Below are 19,553 nucleotides of genomic sequence, written 5' to 3' on the forward strand. Positions count from 1 at the left end.
TATCATCCCATTATAATTTTTTGGATTACTTGGTATTTGGAAATTTGTTTCTTAATTTGCAAACATATGGAGATTTTTCTGTGTAATTTTTGTTTCTGGTTTCTAACTTCATGGTGGTGAAGTTAGAAAGCTGGTTTATACAATTTGAATAACTGGAAACTCATCAAGTCCTGCCCTAGACCCCGAGGAAGGTACATTTGCAGGAAGATGTGTGATACATAAGGGCAGAGTGTTTGGTTTCATGATTGTTCGCTGCTCTTCTAACCTTATAGTCTCACTGATTGTTTTTTCCTTTCTTGTAGAGCTGGGGATTGAATCCAGGGCCTTCACACTGACCTACATCCCTACCCCTTTTTAATCTTTTACATTCCGAGAGAGGGTCTCACTGCGTTGTCCAGGCTGGGCTTGCATTTGTGACCCTCCTGTCTCAGCCTCCCAAAATGATGCAATTACAGGTGTGTGCCCCCACATCTGGCTTCTTCACTGATCTTTTTATAGCTTTATTGAGATATAACTGACAAATAAAAATGGTATTTATAGTGCACAAGATCCACCACCCGGGTAAATTCCAAGCACACGCTACCTTATTATTAACTCTGGTCCCCTGCTGCCCACACGTGTTCCGGAACACACTCCTAGAAATCTGTACCACTGACCAACATCTTTCCCTTTCTCCTTCTACCAGCTCCCACACTGCTCTCTGCTCCTCCCAGTTCCACGTGGTAGCTTCCTCACAGAAGCAAAGTCAGGCAGGACCTGCCGCTGTGTCTGGCTGGTGTCACCGAGTGTTCTCCGTGCTCCTCCTCTATGTTGCTGAGCAGGAGTGGACTTCCTTCTTTCAAAAGGCTGAAGAGGGCAGGGGATTTAGCTCAGTGGTTCCGCCGCCTGCCTTGCAAGAGCAAGGACCCAAGTTTGATCCCTGGTACCAAAAAAAAAAAGGCTGAATAGTATTCCGTGACACATCACATTTTATTTGTTCATCTGCTGGTTGATTTCGCACCCTGGCTGTCATAAACAATCTTCCAATGAATCTGAGAGGGCAGATGTCTCTGGCACACTCATTTGACTTCCTTTCCTTTGGGTACATACCCAGTACTGGGATTTTACTGGGTCAAAATGTTATATAGTTAACTTATTTGGGGGAACTTAGGGCTTCATGGATCTGGATATACATTTCCTTCTCTGAATTTGGGGATTTTAAGTCATTTCTTTGAATAAGCTTTCTGGTGGGCGTGGTATTGCACACCTGTCATCCCAGCACTCGGGAGGCTGAGGCAGGAGGAGCACTGAGTTTGAGGCCTGCTTGGGCTACATAGTGAGTCCAAGATCAACTTGAACTACATAGCGAGACTCCACTCAAGAAACAAAACAACAAAAATAAGCCTTCCGCCCCTTTCTCTTGCTTTCCATGATGCATATCTTGGTTTTCCTGGTGTCCTGTACGTTCTGTCGGCTGTCTTCACTCTTCATTCTTCTTCCTTTTTGGCCCTTCAGTGGGTGACTTGACATAACCCATCTTCAAGCTTGCTGGGTCCTTCTGCTTGCTCGAGTCTGTGGCCAGAGCTCCCATTTTCCATTTTAGTCCCTGTGTTCGTGCAAATTGTGTCCGGTCCCCTTTAGTGGCTGTTCTCTCTCTGTGCTTCTCCTCTTGTCCTTGGGCTGTGTTCCTGATTCTATTTGCTTGTCTTTCTGTGCCCTCTTGCAGCTCACGGAGCGCTGACTGTTTGAATGATCAGGCAGTTCATGGCGCTCCCTCACATGGGGGCCATGGCAGGCTGTTTTGTTCTTTGGATGCTGTCCAGCTTCCCTGGTCGTGATGGTTTCTCTCTCTGCGTCCCCAAAGCCTCATGCGCCCATGGCAGGGGCTGGGCCTCATCCCCAGGTGAGTGCATGGTGAGTTTACAGCCAAACGTGCGGCTGAGAGTGCAGCCTGGTGGGAGCAGCTGAGTCCTAGAAGCAGCTACAACAACCCCTTGCTCGAGGCTCCCAGGCCAGCAGGCGGGCAGCACGATCCCCAAAGCTCCCAGGGTGCTGGGACTAAGTGGCTCCTTGTCCCCCTTTCTGACAAGTCTGTTATCTCGGGTCTGCACTGTGAGGGGCTCCAGGCACGTGGTGGGGTGACAGTGTCCTTCTCTGCGATGCAAGTCCACTGTGTCCAGCCGCAGCCTGGCTCCACGCTTACCCTGCCAAGCCCCCCAGCTGTGCCTCTCTCTTCAGCCACACCGTGTGCGTGGAGTGTCCATCCTGATCCCAAATGCCTAACCGGCCCCACTCCTGCCTTGCAGTTTTGAGAGTCCCGTAGTCTTTTTTGCCTACCGGCTTGGTGATCTTGTAGCTTATTGCTCTCCACCCTCGTCTGTTTAAAACGCATCCTTCCCATGCTGTTCCTGTGGATTTGATTCTGCAGCCTGGGGCTTTTGCTGCCTGCACACATGCTGTCTCCTTTGCTTTCGTGATCTGTGCTTTTTGACAATGTATGACTATTTCTTGGATCCTTTCTTCCCTCCGGGGATTGGGCTGAAATGGAAAGTGGCTTCTTCTAGAGACCGTTTTCATTTCCTTCTCCTTTGAACCAGGAGTCCCAACAGCCCAGAATCATGCCTTAGGGCTCAGCTCCAGGCTTTTTGGACCACAGGAAGTATTAATTCAGGCCATCCCTTTCTTAAGTACCAAATTAGGGTTGCAGCTTGTGTTGCTGTCCTAAGAGCTGCTGTGACAAAGTACCACCGACTGGGTGGCTTAACCAACTTCTCCCTTAGTCCTGGAGGCCAGAAATTCAAGGTCAAGGTCTTGCAGGGTTGGTCCTCCTGGAAGCGGGGGCAGCATCTGTCCCCAGCCTGTCCCCCAGGACCTGCGGTGTGGTGACCCTGGGTGCTCCTCGTAGATGCAGCACCCCCATCTCTGTCCTGTCTTTACACGGCGGCCCCCTCTATGCACATCTGTCCAGATTCCACCTTTGCATAAGGACCTCAGTCACACTGACATAGGGGACGCTGGGGACCCCATCTTAACTTGATTACATCTGCAAAGACCTTGTTTCCAAATAATGTCACATTGGCCAGTACTGGGGCTCTGCTTCAAGCTGTCTTTGTGGGGAATACAATTCAGTCGAGGCCGTACATTCTCTGGAAGGTTTTCTTTTTGCCTCCCCTCACTGTTAAGATGCAAGAAGAATTTGTGTTGCTATCCTTGGTGGTACTGGCAGTGTGTGTGGGCTGGGGAGGATGCACAAGGGGTGATGCAAATCCATGTGTGCTGAATTTAAACATTGTAGGGCCAGAGATTTAGCTAAGCAGCACCACGCCTGCCTTGTAAGCGCAAGGCCCTGAGTTCGATCTCTGGTACCAAATTAATTAATTAATTAAAATTATTGCAGTAAAAGATTAGGGTTAATTTATTATTATTATTATATATTAGGGTTAATTTCCCTCAAAATGCTTCATTCCTTCTTGCCACTTTCAGAAGCAGTTCCGGAATAGTGAATGCTGAGCCCCAGGAAAGACAGCTCGTAAAACCAGGATGCTGTGTCCTCATCCCCCTTATTCAACAAGTCTGGCACCATGCAACTTCCGGCCCTATTCCCCCACATCACAATGGCCCTGAAAAGTCTATGTTTTGAATCAATTTAGGCCATCAAAGCAGCCATGACAGCGCAACTAAAGATACACATGAAAGAGGACTCCCGAGCTGCTTCAGGAAGTGGCAACGGTGGTGGGGGAAGTGTTCAGAATGAGGGGGTTCTGAGGGAGGTTAATGGTGGCCCTGTGTCGTTTACTGTAATAATAGAGGAGGTAACCTTCACCGTATTTTCTGATCACACCGTGTACACAGTCATCTGGACATTGTGGTGAGGCCCACCCGTGTCCCAGCTTCAAAGACGGCCCGCCCATTAGACTTGGCACCTGGCGCCCTGAGTTGTGTGTGTCTCCTCGGCCCTAAGGCTGGTCTGCAAAGTCGCTGGCTGGGCAGATGCCACAAGGAGAAAGCCAGCCGACCTCTGGACTCCTTCCTGTGCTTCGTGTTTGGCATGTGTTGCTTCTTTTTTGCGAGTTCACTGATGGACTTTGGACTATTTTTCCAATGTCTGTGCTGTTTGTACTGGGGAGCTGACTGGGGTGTGTGACCTACCGTTTGTTGCAGGCAGGACCACAACCCCAAGGATGTCCACATCCCACGTGGCACTGGGTCCTGCGAGCGTTACCTTTCCTTGCAGTGTAACTCTGACACTCGTGCATGGGTCAGGGTTTTTGAGAGGAACAGATTAAACAGTATGGATGATGTGTACAGGACTTGCCGGGTAGGCCGATAATGGCCGCTCGGAGGGCTGGGTGCAGAAGGGCCATCCACAGTGTGCCCGAGGGCTGGGAGACCCAGACAAAAGTTGAAGGCCTGGAGCTCACTGCAGAGTCCACCACGTTGGAAAGCCAAGGGTCTGTGCTGGAAGCCTGAAGGGACTGGAGAGGAGCATCTGGAGGAAGAGACTGGAGCTCCTCTGAAGAAGCAGAAGGGCAGTCTTCCTTCTTTCCCTGTTTACTCCATCCAGGCTACGAGCCTATTGGTTGGCACCACCCACATCCGGGGCGGGCCTTCCCTCCTCAGTCAGTGGCCTGTGTGTCCGTCATCCACACACACCCAATCTTGTGCTCCCCCAATCTTCCAGGCCAGCGACCGCTAACCTTTTAGAGCTTTCAATGATACAAATGTTCAAGTTGACATCACGGTCGGAGGTGTGAGTGCAGGCTGTGGATAAACACAAGGGAGATGCCATGACAAAGGACTGTGGAGCCAGAGGTGGGAGAGAGGAGAAGCCACGTGACCCGATCCCAGCTCCCTGCGCCACTTTGCAGGCAGGGTCTGAAGAGGCTTGGCTGGGAGTCCAGCAGCAAGAACAGCTGAGGAAGCCAGCGTCCCGTCCCTTCCTGCCTCTGTCCCCGTCCCTTCCCAGCTGTCCTCCCTATTTTCTGACATCAGCAGCTTTCTCCAGCAGTGTATGACGGCTGCAGCATTTTCTGTAACCAAGTCTCCACCCTGGCTAGGACTTGTTCAGAGAGACTAAGGCTGCGTGGTCACCCAGGCTTCTGGGCTTGCTTCCCAGCGCGCACGGCCACTTCTCCCTTGCAGCAACGGTGCCACGTCCCTGCCGCCTTGCATCCAGACTGCCACTCACAGGACCCGGCAGCGAGGGTTCCCGGGGTTGTTGTCTATGGCAAGCCTGACATTTTCGCCTCCTACCTGACTTGCTCTTTGTTTGGATGCCCAGCGGCTTTTCTCCCTTCCTCTCCGAACGCCGGGTTCCCCATCCCACATCCGCAAGTCCTGGGGAATGGTGTGCTTCCTCCTCCTTTATTTTTGGGAACAGGAAAACCTCCAGGTTTGCCCTGCTCCATGGTTTTGGTTTTTCCTCTCTTGAAACCCCAACTGTTTCTGTGCGTTTCCTCTGCATGGTGGGAGTTCTCTGAGCCCTGGCTTTACCCAGGGGTTGGTCCCGGGCCAGGAGAACCTGCAGCTGTGGCTCCCTGTGCCCCGGGAGAGTTAGAACCCGAGGCCCCAGCCCTGGAGAGCCTGGACCTGTGGTTCTCTCCTTTTCTGGAATGGGCCCAGTCTTCCCGGTCCATCTTTGCACCCTGCGTATTTCAAACCGTGAGCATGGCTGTGTGTCGCGTGCTCGATCCAACATGCCATAGACAACGGGTGAGACTTTGACCGCCTGTTCAGTGTTCTGCGGCTCAGCTGAGGGATCAATTAAAATGGGCTGGATACATGAAAGAAGTAGCAAAGCACAAAATCTGTATGTTTTGCATTACCTGATAAATAAAGGAAAATCACCAAAGCAGGTCAGGTAGAAAATGTAGGATTCCCTTGGGAACTGGCAAAGGGTCCAGAGAACAGAGGGGAAGGGAGGGGGAAATGCAGTTTTCCCAGCCCTGCCCCCACACAAGCTTCCCTTCTCCTTCCTGCGGCGTCCAGTGCAGGCGCAGAGCGGTTAGTGCGTGTGGGTGGCAGACTCCGTGTGAAGGCACCGCATAGGCCTGGTTTCCACCGTGAGTCCATGGCAGCCCCGGGGCCGACCTCCTGCTGGTCTAAGGGCACATGGGAAGGGCCAGGGTGGGCTGGGCAGGGCTAGGGTGGCCCTAGATGACACCCTGGGTTAAGGCGCCACCCCTCCTGCCTGCTGCCCTGGTGACCTCGTTCTGGGACAGAGGTCCCTCCAGCCATGGCAGCTGTCCACCCGGCTCAGGGGTGCTCCCCCGGGTGGCGCCCGACATCCCCAGATGTCCTCTGCGGGGACGTGGCCTTGAAGGGGAGTCAGGTCCTTCCAGCAAGAGGGACAGCTGGGCCACCAGGGCACGGACAGGCGTTCAGCAGCCCACGGTGGCATGCAGGACCAGGGCGTGGGGCTGCTCTGAGCACCCCGAGTCACGCACCAACGCCCAACTCCCCACACCCCTCAGAGTGCGACTCCGGGACAGAGCTTACAGAGGAGCCATTAGCGGGGCCCAAGCAGGAGCCCTAATCCAACAGGACCTGGACCTCCGGAGAAACCAGGGAGGGCCCCCGAGGACAGCAAGCCACAGCCACCCTGAGGGAAGGAGGCCTCAGAAACCAGCACCCCAGCATTGTGACCCTGGACTTTGGCACCCAGGTCCGCGAGGAAACAGATTCCACAGGCGGGGGGGTGTGCAGGGCTGGAGCCAGGAGCCCGTGAGGAGGGGATCAGCGTTGGCAGATGGTGTGTCAGGGGTCAGATGCACCTCCATCTCTGGAGTGGGTTCAGGCTGCAAAGCCTGCAGCAGAACTGTCACCTCCTTCCTGGGCCATGTGGATGGCGTCCTGCCTGGGGCAGCACGGTGGGCACTGGCTGTCAGCGACTTGAGCCAGGCGTGGTGGGGGCGGGCACAGGCTCCCCAGCCTCAGGACCCACCTGCCTGGAACAAGAGCCCACATCCACCAAGCCTTGTCTCCTTTGGTCCTCGCATGGGCAGCTGCTGCCCACCCCCACGGGCCCTTCAGTCCCCTTGGTGATGTGACCCTGTTCTCCAGGATGGCCGGGGCCTTGCATAGGCCCTGTATTTCCCAGCCCCACGGCAGCCAGGAATGGCTCTGTGAGCAGGCACTGGGTACAGAGCCACAAGAGGACCTCTGCTTCCTCTCATGGCCTCACTGGCAGGAGCTCCTGCAGCTATGTTGGACTATGAGGCAATGGTGAGGATGGCAGGTTGGGAGGGGAGCAGGAGGCTCTGCGGCTCTGGGAGGACACGGGTAGGGGCCATGGCAGTTCTGGCCTGGAGCTGGGCAGACCCTGTGGGCTCAGGGGAAGAAATGCCACACACCCTGCCCCCGCCCCAAGGCACGACAGGCCAATCATTCCAGCAGAAAAGAAAATAGGTTTATTGGGAGTAAAAACCGTGGTCTGAAAAAACCCATTGGCAAATGTACAGTTTGTGTTTCACTTGGGGTCATGGCAGCTGAACCCCAGATCCCTGACTTGCATGCAAGGGGCTCTAAAACGCTCACAGCTGATCGGGGCCAGGTCCTCAGCCCTCCTTGGGGCGTCCCGCCTCCCACCACCCTGCTCGGTACAGTGCAAAAAGAAAGCCAAACCAAACACAAAGATCAAAACAAACACAGAACAAAACATTCACAAAACCCAGGCTCCGGACCGCATTTCTCAGTGTTCTGGGGCCACGGGCACAAATACCCATGGCCTGGTGCCGGCGATAAATCTCCCTTCTCTCTCACAGATAGAGCAGGGAGGTGTGGAGGAAATAACCTCAATCTTTTCCCCTTAAAAAACAAACGGGCAGAAGAAAACACAAGGAAACGAAAACCTATGCGAAAGTCCTGACGGTGAGCCCGCAGGCAGGGCCGCGACATCCCTGCCGTCCTGGGCCCCCAAGGCTGTGCCCCTTCTCGGAGCTCACTCTTCGCTGCCCCCATTCCTCTCCTCCCCACCCGCCCACCTCCTCCCCACGCCCAGCTGCTGGGGTGCAAATCGAGTACAGAAGCTACTCGCCTGGCCTGAGGCACCTGTGTTTCGCACACAGGACCAGCGCCCCACAGCCTGGCCGTCCCCTCCTGGCCTGGGGCTGTGCAGCTGACAAGGACACAGGGGCCCAGAGGAAGCCCCAAGTTTTGCCTTGTGACTAAGAGGGAAACAAGAGTCACAGGGTCTTACACAGCCTCAGGGCAGAGAATGGGGTGTGGACAAGCCAGCAGGGGTCCCCTCGAGGATGTGGAGAGTGGGAGAGGCAACAGGGTACAGCCACCCCCAAGGGCACTTATTTCGGGTTCACTGTGGCCTAAGTGCTACCACAGGGACCCTTGGAGGGAGACCGCCCACGGGCAAGAACTGATCTCTTGCAAAGGCTGACAGACCCCGGGCCCATGCAGGGCACAGCCTGGAGGAGGGAGGGCAGCAAGCGGGGCGTGGTTACTGATGACCGTGCCCGCAGGATCTACAGAAGGCGTGTCACCGCCAGGCAGCAGGCTCAAGGAGGGCTTGGCAAGGCCCCAAACAGTACCGTTGACTGGGGGCGGGATCCCCAGGTCCTGTCCCTCGGGGCCTCCTGAGAACTGGCTGTCTGTGAGGTCTGCAGGCCCCACGTGGTGGGAAGTCCCGGCAGCCAGCAGCGCTTGGGGACCCCCATGAGCTCCCTACCTCTGTACCCCAGCAAAGTAGGCTGAGCAGGACCACGGCAAACAGCCTGGCTCTGGTTCCTGCTGCCCGTCTCGGCCAGGACCCCCAGGGGCAGCAGAGAGAGGGGCTGAGTCTAGGGCTGAGCGCACAGTCTGGGTGCCCCTCTGATGTCCCCAGCCCCGGAGACACCATCTGCTGTTTAATCCTAGGCACCCGAGTGCTGTCTCCTCCAGAGGGGCACGCGATGAGCCTCTGGCTCCACTGCCACCCAGGGCCTGGTCTGCCATGTGGCTGGCGCTGGCCACCTCTCCACACTGGGCAGGGCTGGCCCAGGCTTCCTCTATGTACAAGCAGCGTACCCACCGCAGGCCACCGGGGCAAATGGCAGGGAAATGGTCCGAGATTAGGATTCCAAGAGCCCTCCCACCCCTTCAGACTGTCCATGACGGGCAGCTTGGTGGGCGTCTCCCCTGGGAGTAACGGAGGAGCCAGAGATGACTTCAGGGCCGGGGACGTGCTCCGGAGAAAACCGCAAACCATGTCCGTGCCCCTGCGGTCACTGGATGCCCTCCTCTTCCACGTACGTCGAGGGAAACCATCCGATCTGAAAGAGATGGTGAGAGGACTCCAGCGTCGGTGGCCATCGGGGGACAGCAGGGTGTGCACAGGCGAAGGGAGGGCTCAGGGCCCAGTGGGTGGAGCGCACACGGAGCCCAGAAACACACCAGCCTTGCCGGCCGGTTAAGATGACTGACAGCCAGGAAGGAATCGACCCTGCTGGGGCCCGGACCTTCGTGGCCCAGAACCCCCAGCCTCACACGAGGCCCAGTGCTCCCCAGGACCATGCGACACTGCCGAGAAAGAGGAAGACGGCAGGAACCGGCCCCGAGCCACCATCGGGGTGTAAACAGTGAAGAGGCGGACAACATCACAACCGACCAGCGAGACCCCAGGGAAACTCTGGCACTGAAGAGGCCAAGACGGAAGCCAAGAACCGACAGGTGTGATGGAGGCAGGTGACAGACAGTGACCAGATGGACAGCCAGGAAGGGGAGAGGGACTCGGGCCACGGCAGGCCTGGCACCGTGCACACAGAATGAGGACGCGGCGCAGATGCTACAGTGGGGAGGGGACAGGCTGGGTTAGTGGGCAGGGCCCGTGGTCGGGGTGCGTCTCTCCAAAGGGCCGGTAAGGACACGGTGGAAGCCAGAGGACCCCAGGGTGATGCCTTCAGAGAGCAGCACGGGCCCCCACACCTGGAGGAAAGCCCTGTCCAGACAATGCGCAAGATTCCTGCTCGGAGAAATGAGCCACTCAGGGGAGAAGGGAGGAGGCAAGCGGGAGAAGGAGCTCCTCCTGGAGACGGAGCAGCAGCAAGTCCCCGAGAAGGGCAGGCAGGAGTAACCGCCTTGGGGGAAGAAATGTGCGGGCGAAGTCCAGGAGCGCAGAGAGGAAGAACTCGTGAGCCCCGAGGGAGCCGAGATGGCCACCGATCTCCAAGGGCAGTCGCACTGGTATCTGCAGGGCCCAGATGCTCTGCTCTCATGTGCGACAGCGTGGTGTTGACATGGAACCTGGCACGCCCTCCCGTGTTCTTCACAGGCCTCTGGACCACTCTCAGTACCCAGTGCCACGGGAACGCTGCGTCCATAGCTGCTATGCTGCCTTGTTCAGGGAATGACAACGGGGAAAAGGTCTGCAGACGTTCAATACAGACACAATTCTGTAGAAATACTCTTGGTCTGTGGTTGATTGAATCCACAGATGCGGAACCCACAGACAGAGGCCCGACTATACACAGCGTCCAAAAATACAGTGTGCGTTTGAGTAAAAATGTTTTACAGTAAAAGGCACAGTGCCAAGAGTCTTTGTCGTAAAACTGCCCCATGCCTGACACCCATCCTATTGTCCCCATCACCTTCTGCAGCAGCTCTGCAGCCCTTTCACGAGTGTCTTTACAAGGCACGATCAGAGCTATGTTGAGAGCTGCTGCTGAGCCCCACCCAATGGAAAGAGGCCATAAAAACAGGATGTTGCCTCCTCATCCACCTCATTCACCAGATCCGAAACCATGTGACTTCCGGTTCCTCCCTAAAGTCAAAATGACCACGGAAAGGAGAAGTTTTGAACTGATTCAGGACACAGAGGCAGCCAGCAAAACTGAAGACACTCAGGAAAGAGGACTCCAGAGCCGCTACAGGAAGTGGCAAGAATGATAGAACAAGTGCCCACAGCAAGGCAGAGTATTTGGGAGAAGGGATTCATGGCAACATGTCTTTTACTGCTAAAACATTTTTTAAAGCCATTCACTGTATTCTTGATCACCCCTTGTCTTACGCCACAAATTTGGTACCGGAGGGGTGGCACTGGAGATCGAACCTGGGGCCTCACACACGCTAGGCAAATGCTCTACCAGTGAGCTGCAGCCCCAGGCCTGCCTTTCATTTTTTTTTTTTTTTGGTACCAGGGATGGAACTCGGGACCTTGCGCTTGCGCGGCAGGCGCCGGAACCACTGAGCTAAATCCCTGGCCCTGCTTTCATTTTTTATTTTCAGACAGGCTTTCACATGTATTGGCTGGCCTTGAACTTGTGGTCTTCCTGCCTCAGCCTCTGGAGCAGTTGGGCTTACGGACAGGCACCGCTACCCCCTGACAGGTTACTCATTAACCACAGTTACTGCAAAAAAGAGGAACCTGGCAGATCAGAGTTAATGTCACAAACGGCGGGAGAAAGTGGCGTCACAGACTCCTGGCAAGACACGGTGCCCCGAGAGAGACCACACTCTGTGACCTCCGTCATTCATGTGTCCCACAAGCCTGAACAGATTGTGCATATTCTAGAGACAGCTGGCCAGCTCTTCGGAAAGTGTCCAAGTCACAGGGCTGTCCTCGTTCCAGGACAGAGCTCAGGGTCACGGCGAGGGGATACGATCCACGGTCCGGTGCTGGACCCCGGAGCCCGGCCTGATCCCAGGAAACACTTGGGATGAAGGGAGCCCCTTCTGCAGCTTTCCCTCCAACGCACCCTTACGGCACAGCGGGCAGACTGGGAGGGAAAAAACGGTGAAAGGCTGCACGTTCTCACGCTGCCTCGGGAGCGGTAACCACACCCATGTGAGCTGGTCTCTAAGCAGCAGGGGGTGTCACATGACAGGGAGAGTGTGTGACCAACCAATCCAGGGAGGGCACGTGGAACAGATGGACAAGAACACTGGTCAACCCAACAGCAGTCAGGAGAAGCAAAGAATGGCTGTGGCAAATAAACCAGGAGGAGATGTGTTTGCCCCTAAGTAGCCCCGGGATTACATTACGTGTAAATGGGCAAAGTGTGCCCGCTAAAAGTCGAAGACTGACAGATCACATTGGGTTTTTAAAAACCCACCTGTGGGCTGGGGATTTAGCTCAATAGCACTGTGCCTGCCTTGAAAGTGCAAGGTCCTGAGTTCGATCCCCGGTACCAAAAAACAAAACAAAAAAACCCACCCATGAGTGAGACCCCTCTTAAAGGCAAGGAAACAGGAAGAGAGAAAAGCACGCCATGCAACACTGAATCCCAAGGAAAGCTGGTGTCGCTCTGAACGCAAAGCAGACTTTGCAAGAAATGCCAGAGGTAGAAAGGGACATTCCCTAACACCGCAGGGCCTCACCGACAGCAATCAGCAGTGCTGGAGCCAGAGGCTCTAAACCTCACTGCAGAGAAACTGCTGGGACCTGCTGAGGACACGGGTGTGTCCCGGAGACACGGCTCCAGCCGCCCACAATGCCGCCAACACAGGTGCACATCGAGAGTCGAGATCCAAGCCTGGAGGCCGCAGCCTGGGACTCAGCACCTGTCCCTTGCTAACCGGCACCTGGGAGGAAGCTGGACCACAACTGGGGCCTGCAGGGGCCGATGCCACACCCAGCAGAGGCAGCCTGGCTCCTGTACCAGGCCATGGATGCTCAGCAGGGAATCTGCAGCTGCCTGGCACCTGCCTGTGGGTGGCTGAGAGCAGAGCTGGGCTGGGCTTTTCCTAGCTGGCGGCACACAGAACTCTTGTGCCCCACTGGGTAGGTGCAGAGACCTAGGTCAAAACCAGCACTGGTAGAGGGGCCCTGGGCTCTGCAGCAGGGAAGGGAGGCCTGAGCCCAGCCCTGATCCGGGTCTGACACCTGTGGGACCTGGGGCCCACGGTAAACATCTGGAGCCTCAGTTTCCCTCCTTGACACGGGCCCTCGGGGCGGCTCTGAGGATGAGGGAGGTCACGGCCAGAGGGTGCCCAGTACAGGGCCTGCCTCCGGTCCCACCTCCTGGGCACCCCAGGGCGCTCACCCGTCCGTTGGTCTCGCCCTTCCACCAGCCCTGGTCCCCGCCGATGCGGCTGTATATCTTCACCACGTCGCCTTCCCGCAGCGAGAGCTCCCGCATGTCCCGGGCAGCGAAGTTGTACCTGGCCACCGCCGTGCCGATGACGCGGGGCGTGAACACTGCAGGGAGAGGGGGCAGCATCAGGCAGCTGTGGGGCCCAGCCGGACCGGGGGCCTCGGGCCGAGCTGGATCCTCCAGTACCCAGTGCCCAGCCCTGTGCCCACAGAGGAGGACGTGGGCCCTCACTGTGCTGTGGGTCCAGGTGCACGGCGTGGCTGGGTCCTCACAGCAGAACCAGGCTGGCCCAGCACTGACCACTACGGCCCACCCCAGAGGCCTGAACCACACCAGAGACCTGGAGCCAGCTCAGCCCGAGCCCAGGAATGCTGAGGGGTGGGTGACGATGACAGTGACACAGCCACTGGGGAGAGGCTTTGGCTCTGGCGGCAGATCACCACTCTGTCAGGCCCCACCAGGACCCCGCCCTCCCCAGCCGAGTCCCAGGCCTCCCGGCCACACACGAGGGGCCCATGTTTCCCGCCGCCAGAGGCAAAGCTGACGAGCTATGAGGGCGACAGCGGAGGAGGGAAGGGGCCCTCAGGGTGCGGGTGGGCCTGGCCTGACCTGTCCTCGGGTGCACAGCGGCCCCACCCGGCTCCCCAGGCCCAACCCACACCAGGCTGTGCCTCCCGGGACTGCCAGGCCAGAGCCCTGAGCCCTGAGTGCAGCGGTACCTGACCAGAAGGGAGCGGAAGGGCCCTGGGGGGCAAAGCTGAGGCCCTGAGGACTGAGAAAAGAGAAGTTGTAGGAAGCACAGGACGCTGCAAAGAGGCGAGAGAGAACATGAGACAGACGCGTGGGCAGCGGGGCGGCCACCGGCGAGGGGCGCAGGGCCTGGGGCAGGGGTGCCAGGGAGGTGCAGTAAAGGCCCGTCCCCGCTCTGCTGCTTGGCCTTGCCTGGGGCACCGAGCCCCACAGGTCCCTGTGGCCAGGAGCCTCTCCGGCTGAGCCCGGGTTCCGGGGACCTGGCTTATCCCACCCACTCCAGTCCCAAGCCAAGGAGCCAAGACCGAGCAGCGGGGCGGAGCCGGTGCAGGTCCCTGTCACGCGGCACAGGAGGCTCACAGGTTGGCGCTGGTGCCCGAGTGGGGGTGGGGAAGGCCTGGGCTGGCCGAGGCCCGAGAGGGCAGGTGGCACAGAGAACCTGGGCCCCGCCGGCAGTAGGCAGAGCAGTGGGCAGTGGCGTGGCGTTACCTGGGGAGCGGCTGGAGGCCCTGGGGGCGGCGCGCTCCCGGGACTTGTAGGGGTACTTGAGCGTGGTGTCCAGCTGCTTGAAGCTCTCCTTGAGCGAGTGGCTCTGGTAGTACTCCACCAGCTCCTGCGGGGGGCAGCGCTCAGCACGCTCCTGGGCCCACAAGGGGTGGTCCCTTGGCGGGCCCCCGACTCCCTGCTCCTCGCCCAGCCCAGGTGGGCATCCATCCCTAGACCCTGGCCCAGCAACTACGCCCCCAAGTCCCCTAGAGGAATAATCTCGCAGAACAGTGAGGCTGACAGGCGAGGAGGATGTGGTCTGCCAGCCCTTAGGACAGAAGCTGATGCCATGTGTCCAATGTGGGACAGCGCTCAAATCCAGGACAGATGCAGACGCTGCCAGCCAGGGGAAGAGGATTCAGCAAGGGCACGGCTGGCCACCCTGCAGGTCACGGGACCCTGCAGCATGGCCAGTGTGTTTGCCTTTGAAAGGTATGAACCATACCCACCATGCTGGCCTCTGGGTCTAGGGGGCGAGGCTGCAGACTCTTCCTGTGTGACTCTGCTTTCAGGGTCCACAGAGTGGAGGAGGCACTGTCCTAGCCTGGGGACCTCAGCACTTGCCACTCGGGATGTGGAAGAGAAGCGACCTGACCGATTCTAAAGTCGCTCAAGGAGGACCACGCCTTTAACTGCACCTTGGCAGGCCAGCCGCTGCGGAGGGGGCACTGGAGCGGGAGTCTGTGGTCACTTCCCTGGGCCTGGGGCAGGAAGCTCCCCTGGAGAGGCTGTGGTGACACGGTGGCCACAGAGGGCCACACACCCAGCCCAGGCTCTGGGGTCGGAAGTCCTAGCTCCATCGTGTGACATGGCCCAGCATCCCAGGTGCCTTGCATGTCAGTTTTCCACGCAGGGAGAGGTCAGGTTTCCTGCCTGGGAAAGTGGGTGGGATGGGCAGGGCCAGACGTACCAAGAGGCTCTCGAACTTCTTGGCTTCCGTGATGTGGACCCAGCTATCCTTCTCCACCACCTTGATGTGCTTCACCTCATCGTTGAACCTGGGGATTGACCGGGCCCTGTGGTCACCACGTGGGTCATGCGGCCCCTGCCCCTTGGCACACATACGCCTGCGGCCATCACCTCTCTGTGCCCTGCCACCCACCCCGCCAGGTTACCCGGGGCTCATCCGCCACCACGCCATTCCTGAGCCCCTGCTGTTAGGGGTAGCCTCACTTTGGGCACCCACAGGGTGGAGGAAAACATTCCAAGACAGGAGTGCATGGTGTCCTGGCTCCTGTGTGTCACAGAAAACCCCTTCCCCACTGGCCTCTGTCACTGCAATTCCAGGGCCCAGGCTGAGCCGCCTGCCACACCGGGGGTCTGGACCCACCCAGGTCACGACAGACCCAGGACACGGAGGGGACAGGCACCCATCCCGGGGGTCTGCGGAAGCCCCATGGCCGGCACTCACTTGATGCTGATGGCGAAGCGCTCAGCTTCCGCGGGCCGCTCCCGGACGAGGTAGGTGCCGCTGGCATGGCCCTTGAGCAGGTTGTCCGTCTGCTGCCTCTCCATGTTGCCTGCAAACCTAGGCCGAGACAGGCTCTGTGACGCAGTGCTGGGCCGGCCTAGAGCAATGCCCGCTCTGTGGGCCCGAGGGGGCAGCGAACACTCATCCCATCTCTTTACTACGTAAAAAGCAGTACTAGTGGGGCATGGTGGTGCACACCTGTAGGCCCAGCACCTGGGAGGCTGAGGCAGGAGACCACTGTGAGTTCAAAGCCAGCCTGGGCTACAGTGACTCAAGGCCAGTCTGAACTGCACAGCAAGAACCTGTGTCAAAAAACCAGTAAAAGGAGGGGGAAAGAGCAGCACTCAGGTGACTGCTTATGTGGGGGAAACATGGTGAAGACATCAGCTGATGCCACAGACTTCTGGGACACCAAGTTCCCCACAGACTCCCAGGATCGGGACTTCAGCAACACTGGGCCACCAAGGTAAAGCAACGGTAAAAAACTAAATCTCGCTCCTGCCAACCCTGCCATGGACTGTTTCTCCTCTGTCATTCCCCTCTGCCATGCATCCTGCCTTGGAGCCAGCCGACTATAGACTGAAACCTCTACAAACTGTGAGCTGAAATAAACCTTTCTTCCTTTAAAACAACAACAACAACAAAACTAAATCTGTTTGTTTCTTCATCAAGGGAAACCCCAAGATCGACTGCAGGCCACCTGCACCACAGGGGCCCAGCCAGCTTCTTGGAGACGCAGGGGCAGCTGGCTCGAGGTGGGGTGGGGTCACGGAGGGCAGGGGGCTCATCATGCCATGGGACAGGGGTGCTGGGTGGCTTCCGGACGAACCCCAGACTGAAATAGAGGGCAGCTCCCTCCATGGAGACCACACTGCCGGACCCTAGGCCGCTGAATGCCACACCCGCGCCCCTGAGCCACTCACCAGGGGTAGGCAGTGTAGTCCATCTCCCGGGACAGCGGCCGGCTGATGGGTGGCTAGGGGCACAGCACAGAGTGTCAGCACCCTGGGGCTCCACAGGGCGGCATGGAGGGGCCGCGTCCACACCGGAGCCCAGCCCCGGCCCCCGGCCTGCCCCGCAACCCATTTGGGGGGACGGGCAGGGCAGGGCAGTGGCTCCCCAACCCCAGGAAGAAGCCCCACTCTTACTGCCCCTCTGTCCCCTCCAACATCACAGTGCCACCCACTCAGCCTTCCGTCCAGCTTTGGCTCCTGCATGGGGCTTCCGCCTCTTCCAGAAGGCACAGGACGCACCCCAGCCCCACACGTCCACCTCACAGGCCAGCACCCTGCCCCACCCCTGCCACCACAGCCCTGGGGCAAGGACGCCCTGGGTGAGCCTGGCATGCTGGAGGAGGCCCTGTGCCTGGCTTCCCAGCTGGGGACGCCTCAGGGAGAGGACTCACCCTTCCGTCCACTGGGCAGGGCTTCACAGACGAGCTGGGAAAGTACCCGGACTTCCTGGTCTGCACCAGCCGCCCCTGGAGGAAGAGACACCCGGCAGTCAGCACCGGGTCACACTGGGAGGGGCGAGCAGGCTGGGAGTGGGGGCGCGGGGATCCCTTCAGCACTGCTCCGCCCCAGCCACGAAACGGCCGAGTCTGGTTCCAGGTGGCCGTAACTAGGTACACAGGGACGCGACCAGACGACAGGGCCGCAGAGAGTGTCAGGCCCTGCTGCAGCTGCCGCGTGGGGCTCCTTGGGCACTGGCTCCGGCGGGATGCCCTGGGTGGCAGGGCTGGTGGCTCCACCTCTGTGGGCCCGGGGAGCAAAGTGGTGACTTCCTAGCTCGGGACTGGACCACGACACGAGCATGTGGGCTGGGCCCGTGTCTGTCCCCACTACCCAGACCGGACCTGGGGGGACAGGCGTCCAGGTGCTGACCTGGGTGGGGCAGAGGTGGGGATGCAGAGGGAGGGGGCTACAGGGCTCACTGAGGTAGGAAGGCCAAGGCGGGGCTTGGACACCCGAGGGCAGACGGCCGATCCCCAGATCCAAGCCTCGGCAGGATCCGCGCAGCCAGGACCTCAATGCCCAGGCCCGCTCTGCACCCGACACCGCACGCTGGGCTTCCGCCTGGGGACAGAGGGCAGCAGGGGCACCCACCTCCCACCACTGTGACTCAGGGTCGCCCCGCAGCAGCTCAATCACGTCGCTGGTCTGGAAGGTGAGCACAGGCTTGCCAGGAGGGGCAGGGTTGCCGTGGTAATTCTGCACTGCCACCATCTTGGGGCCTGGGGACAGGGCGGGAGGGCAGGGCTCACGGGACCTGGGCGCAGGCTGCCCGCCCACCCGGCCTCCGCCTCCAGTCCTCCCCAGTTCCCGGAGCTCCTGGCACAGGACCACCCCGACAGACAGCTAACGTCACCCCAGTCCGCCACATGGCGCCTGCGTCTTTTTGACAAGTGCGCTAAGTGAACCACTTCTGCATTGAGCAGATGCCGCATGTTGTGCGTGGGAACGGACGGCACAGGGTCCAGTGTGATTTACCCTCGGGGTGGGGCCCCTGTTGGACACAGGTGACAGGGCCAGGTGGCCTAGGGACTTGGCTAGGGGCACTCAGCTGGTCAGAGGCAGCTCAGGGGCCAAAGAGGGGTGCTGGCCGGGCCTCACAGAATGAGGCTAATCCTAGGGGAGCCTCACTCCGATCCAGCCCCACTCCCAGCTGCCTCCAAACCCTCAGCCTCCGACCAGGGGCCCAGCAGGAGCAGCAGCACTGTCCGAGTTTTTGTCTTTCCTGGGTGATGTTTAGACGACTGCACAGCGTGAGCCGCACTGGGGTTTCTGCGGGTTCTGATGCCTCGAGCCTCCGGACAGGGAGCAAACCAGGACCCAGCACAAGGACACAGGGCACTGAGAGCCCTGGGAAAGGACAGCGACCTCTGCAGCTGCCCAATCAGGACCTTGGCTGCCCCCCAAGGGGCGGGAGGGGCGGGGGGACAAAGTGGCCAGCAGCACAGCCAGGTGTACAGCGGGTTCCGGTCCAGCACTCACCAGGTCCTGCTCCAGAGGTGTCCTGCAGACAGGGACAGGTGGGAGGGGTAAGGGAAGGCCCTCCTCAACCTCTGCCCTGCACTGGCCCCCATCCCCAGGAGGGGTGAGGCAGGTAGAAAGGATGGCAGGAACCGTGCTGGACACCTTCTCTGTGTGGCCCCTCCCACTTCCTGCTGCTGCTCCTCCTCCCGGAAGCCTGGCCTGACCCCCCCCAGCCCAGGGTGCACGGTCTCGTCTGGGTCGTGAGTGCTGAGGAGGGCTCAGTGCTGTGTGGCAGAGAGAGGCATTGCTGTGCCCTGAGGGCTGCTCTGCACCCTCAATGCCAGCTCATTTGCCTGGACCCCACAGCTCGAGGGAGGCACAAAGTCTGTGCCTGCAGTGACCACACCCCCATGTCAGCTGGACACTGGGCTCTGTGCCAGGTGGGGTACTTGGGGACAGGAAACCATGGGGGTCACAGAGCGAGCCCAGGGCAGCAGAGGCTGGGACAGGACCACAGCTCTCGGGGTGCCCAGGGGGCCGTGCTGGGACCCCATTCTACTGACGTCCACGAAGGGAAATGAAGGCCCCTGTGCTCGGTGGGCTGGCGGTGCAGGTGGCCCAGGAGGGAGTGTGGGGGACTCACCAGGTCTGCAGGGGAAGCTGCAAAGCAAGAGGACAGGCTTCAGGTGGGAGCCACGTGTTTCAGACACAGGTTACAGACACGCGGACAGCTGTGACTATGAACTCTCTGAGTGGCTGACAGCAGATCCCAAGCTCTGGATTTGGGGGGTTCCTGGGGTCTTGGATTGG

The 19,553-nt window shown here is 58.9% G+C and overlaps 1 protein-coding gene across 7 annotated transcripts in view; it reads right to left on the reverse strand.

Annotated features, from left to right (window-relative positions):
• Positions 1 to 7,365: 7,365 nt before the first annotated feature.
• Positions 7,366 to 19,553, reverse strand: part of Vav2 (vav guanine nucleotide exchange factor 2) — a 120,056-nt gene continuing 107,868 nt past the window's right edge. For 4 of the 7 annotated variants that reach the window (XM_004848994.3, XM_087182963.1, XM_087182962.1 and 1 more), the window contains 11 exons: positions 19,387 to 19,403; positions 18,762 to 18,783; positions 17,874 to 18,001; positions 17,174 to 17,248; positions 16,692 to 16,744; positions 15,709 to 15,825; positions 15,208 to 15,295; positions 14,241 to 14,364; positions 13,721 to 13,807; positions 12,951 to 13,105; positions 7,366 to 9,242 (listed from right to left, as the gene is read on the reverse strand). In XM_004848994.3, coding sequence (XP_004849051.1) covers positions 9,195 to 9,242; positions 12,951 to 13,105; positions 13,721 to 13,807; positions 14,241 to 14,364; positions 15,208 to 15,295; positions 15,709 to 15,825; positions 16,692 to 16,744; positions 17,174 to 17,248; positions 17,874 to 18,001; positions 18,762 to 18,783; positions 19,387 to 19,403 — 914 coding nt within the window. In that variant the 3' untranslated portion in view covers positions 7,366 to 9,194. The remainder of the gene's footprint in view (positions 9,243 to 12,950; positions 13,106 to 13,720; positions 13,808 to 14,240; positions 14,365 to 15,207; positions 15,296 to 15,708; positions 15,826 to 16,691; positions 16,745 to 17,173; positions 17,249 to 17,873; positions 18,002 to 18,761; positions 18,784 to 19,386; positions 19,404 to 19,553) is intronic. The other 3 variants (XM_004848995.2, XM_087182964.1, XR_015439799.1) reach the window with 2 other exon arrangements.

Source organism: Heterocephalus glaber, unplaced genomic scaffold (assembly GCF_053883595.1).
Source record: "Heterocephalus glaber isolate CG9 unplaced genomic scaffold, H.glaber_assembly_v1.0 deba00001479, whole genome shotgun sequence".
NCBI lineage: Eukaryota > Metazoa > Chordata > Mammalia > Rodentia > Bathyergidae > Heterocephalus > Heterocephalus glaber.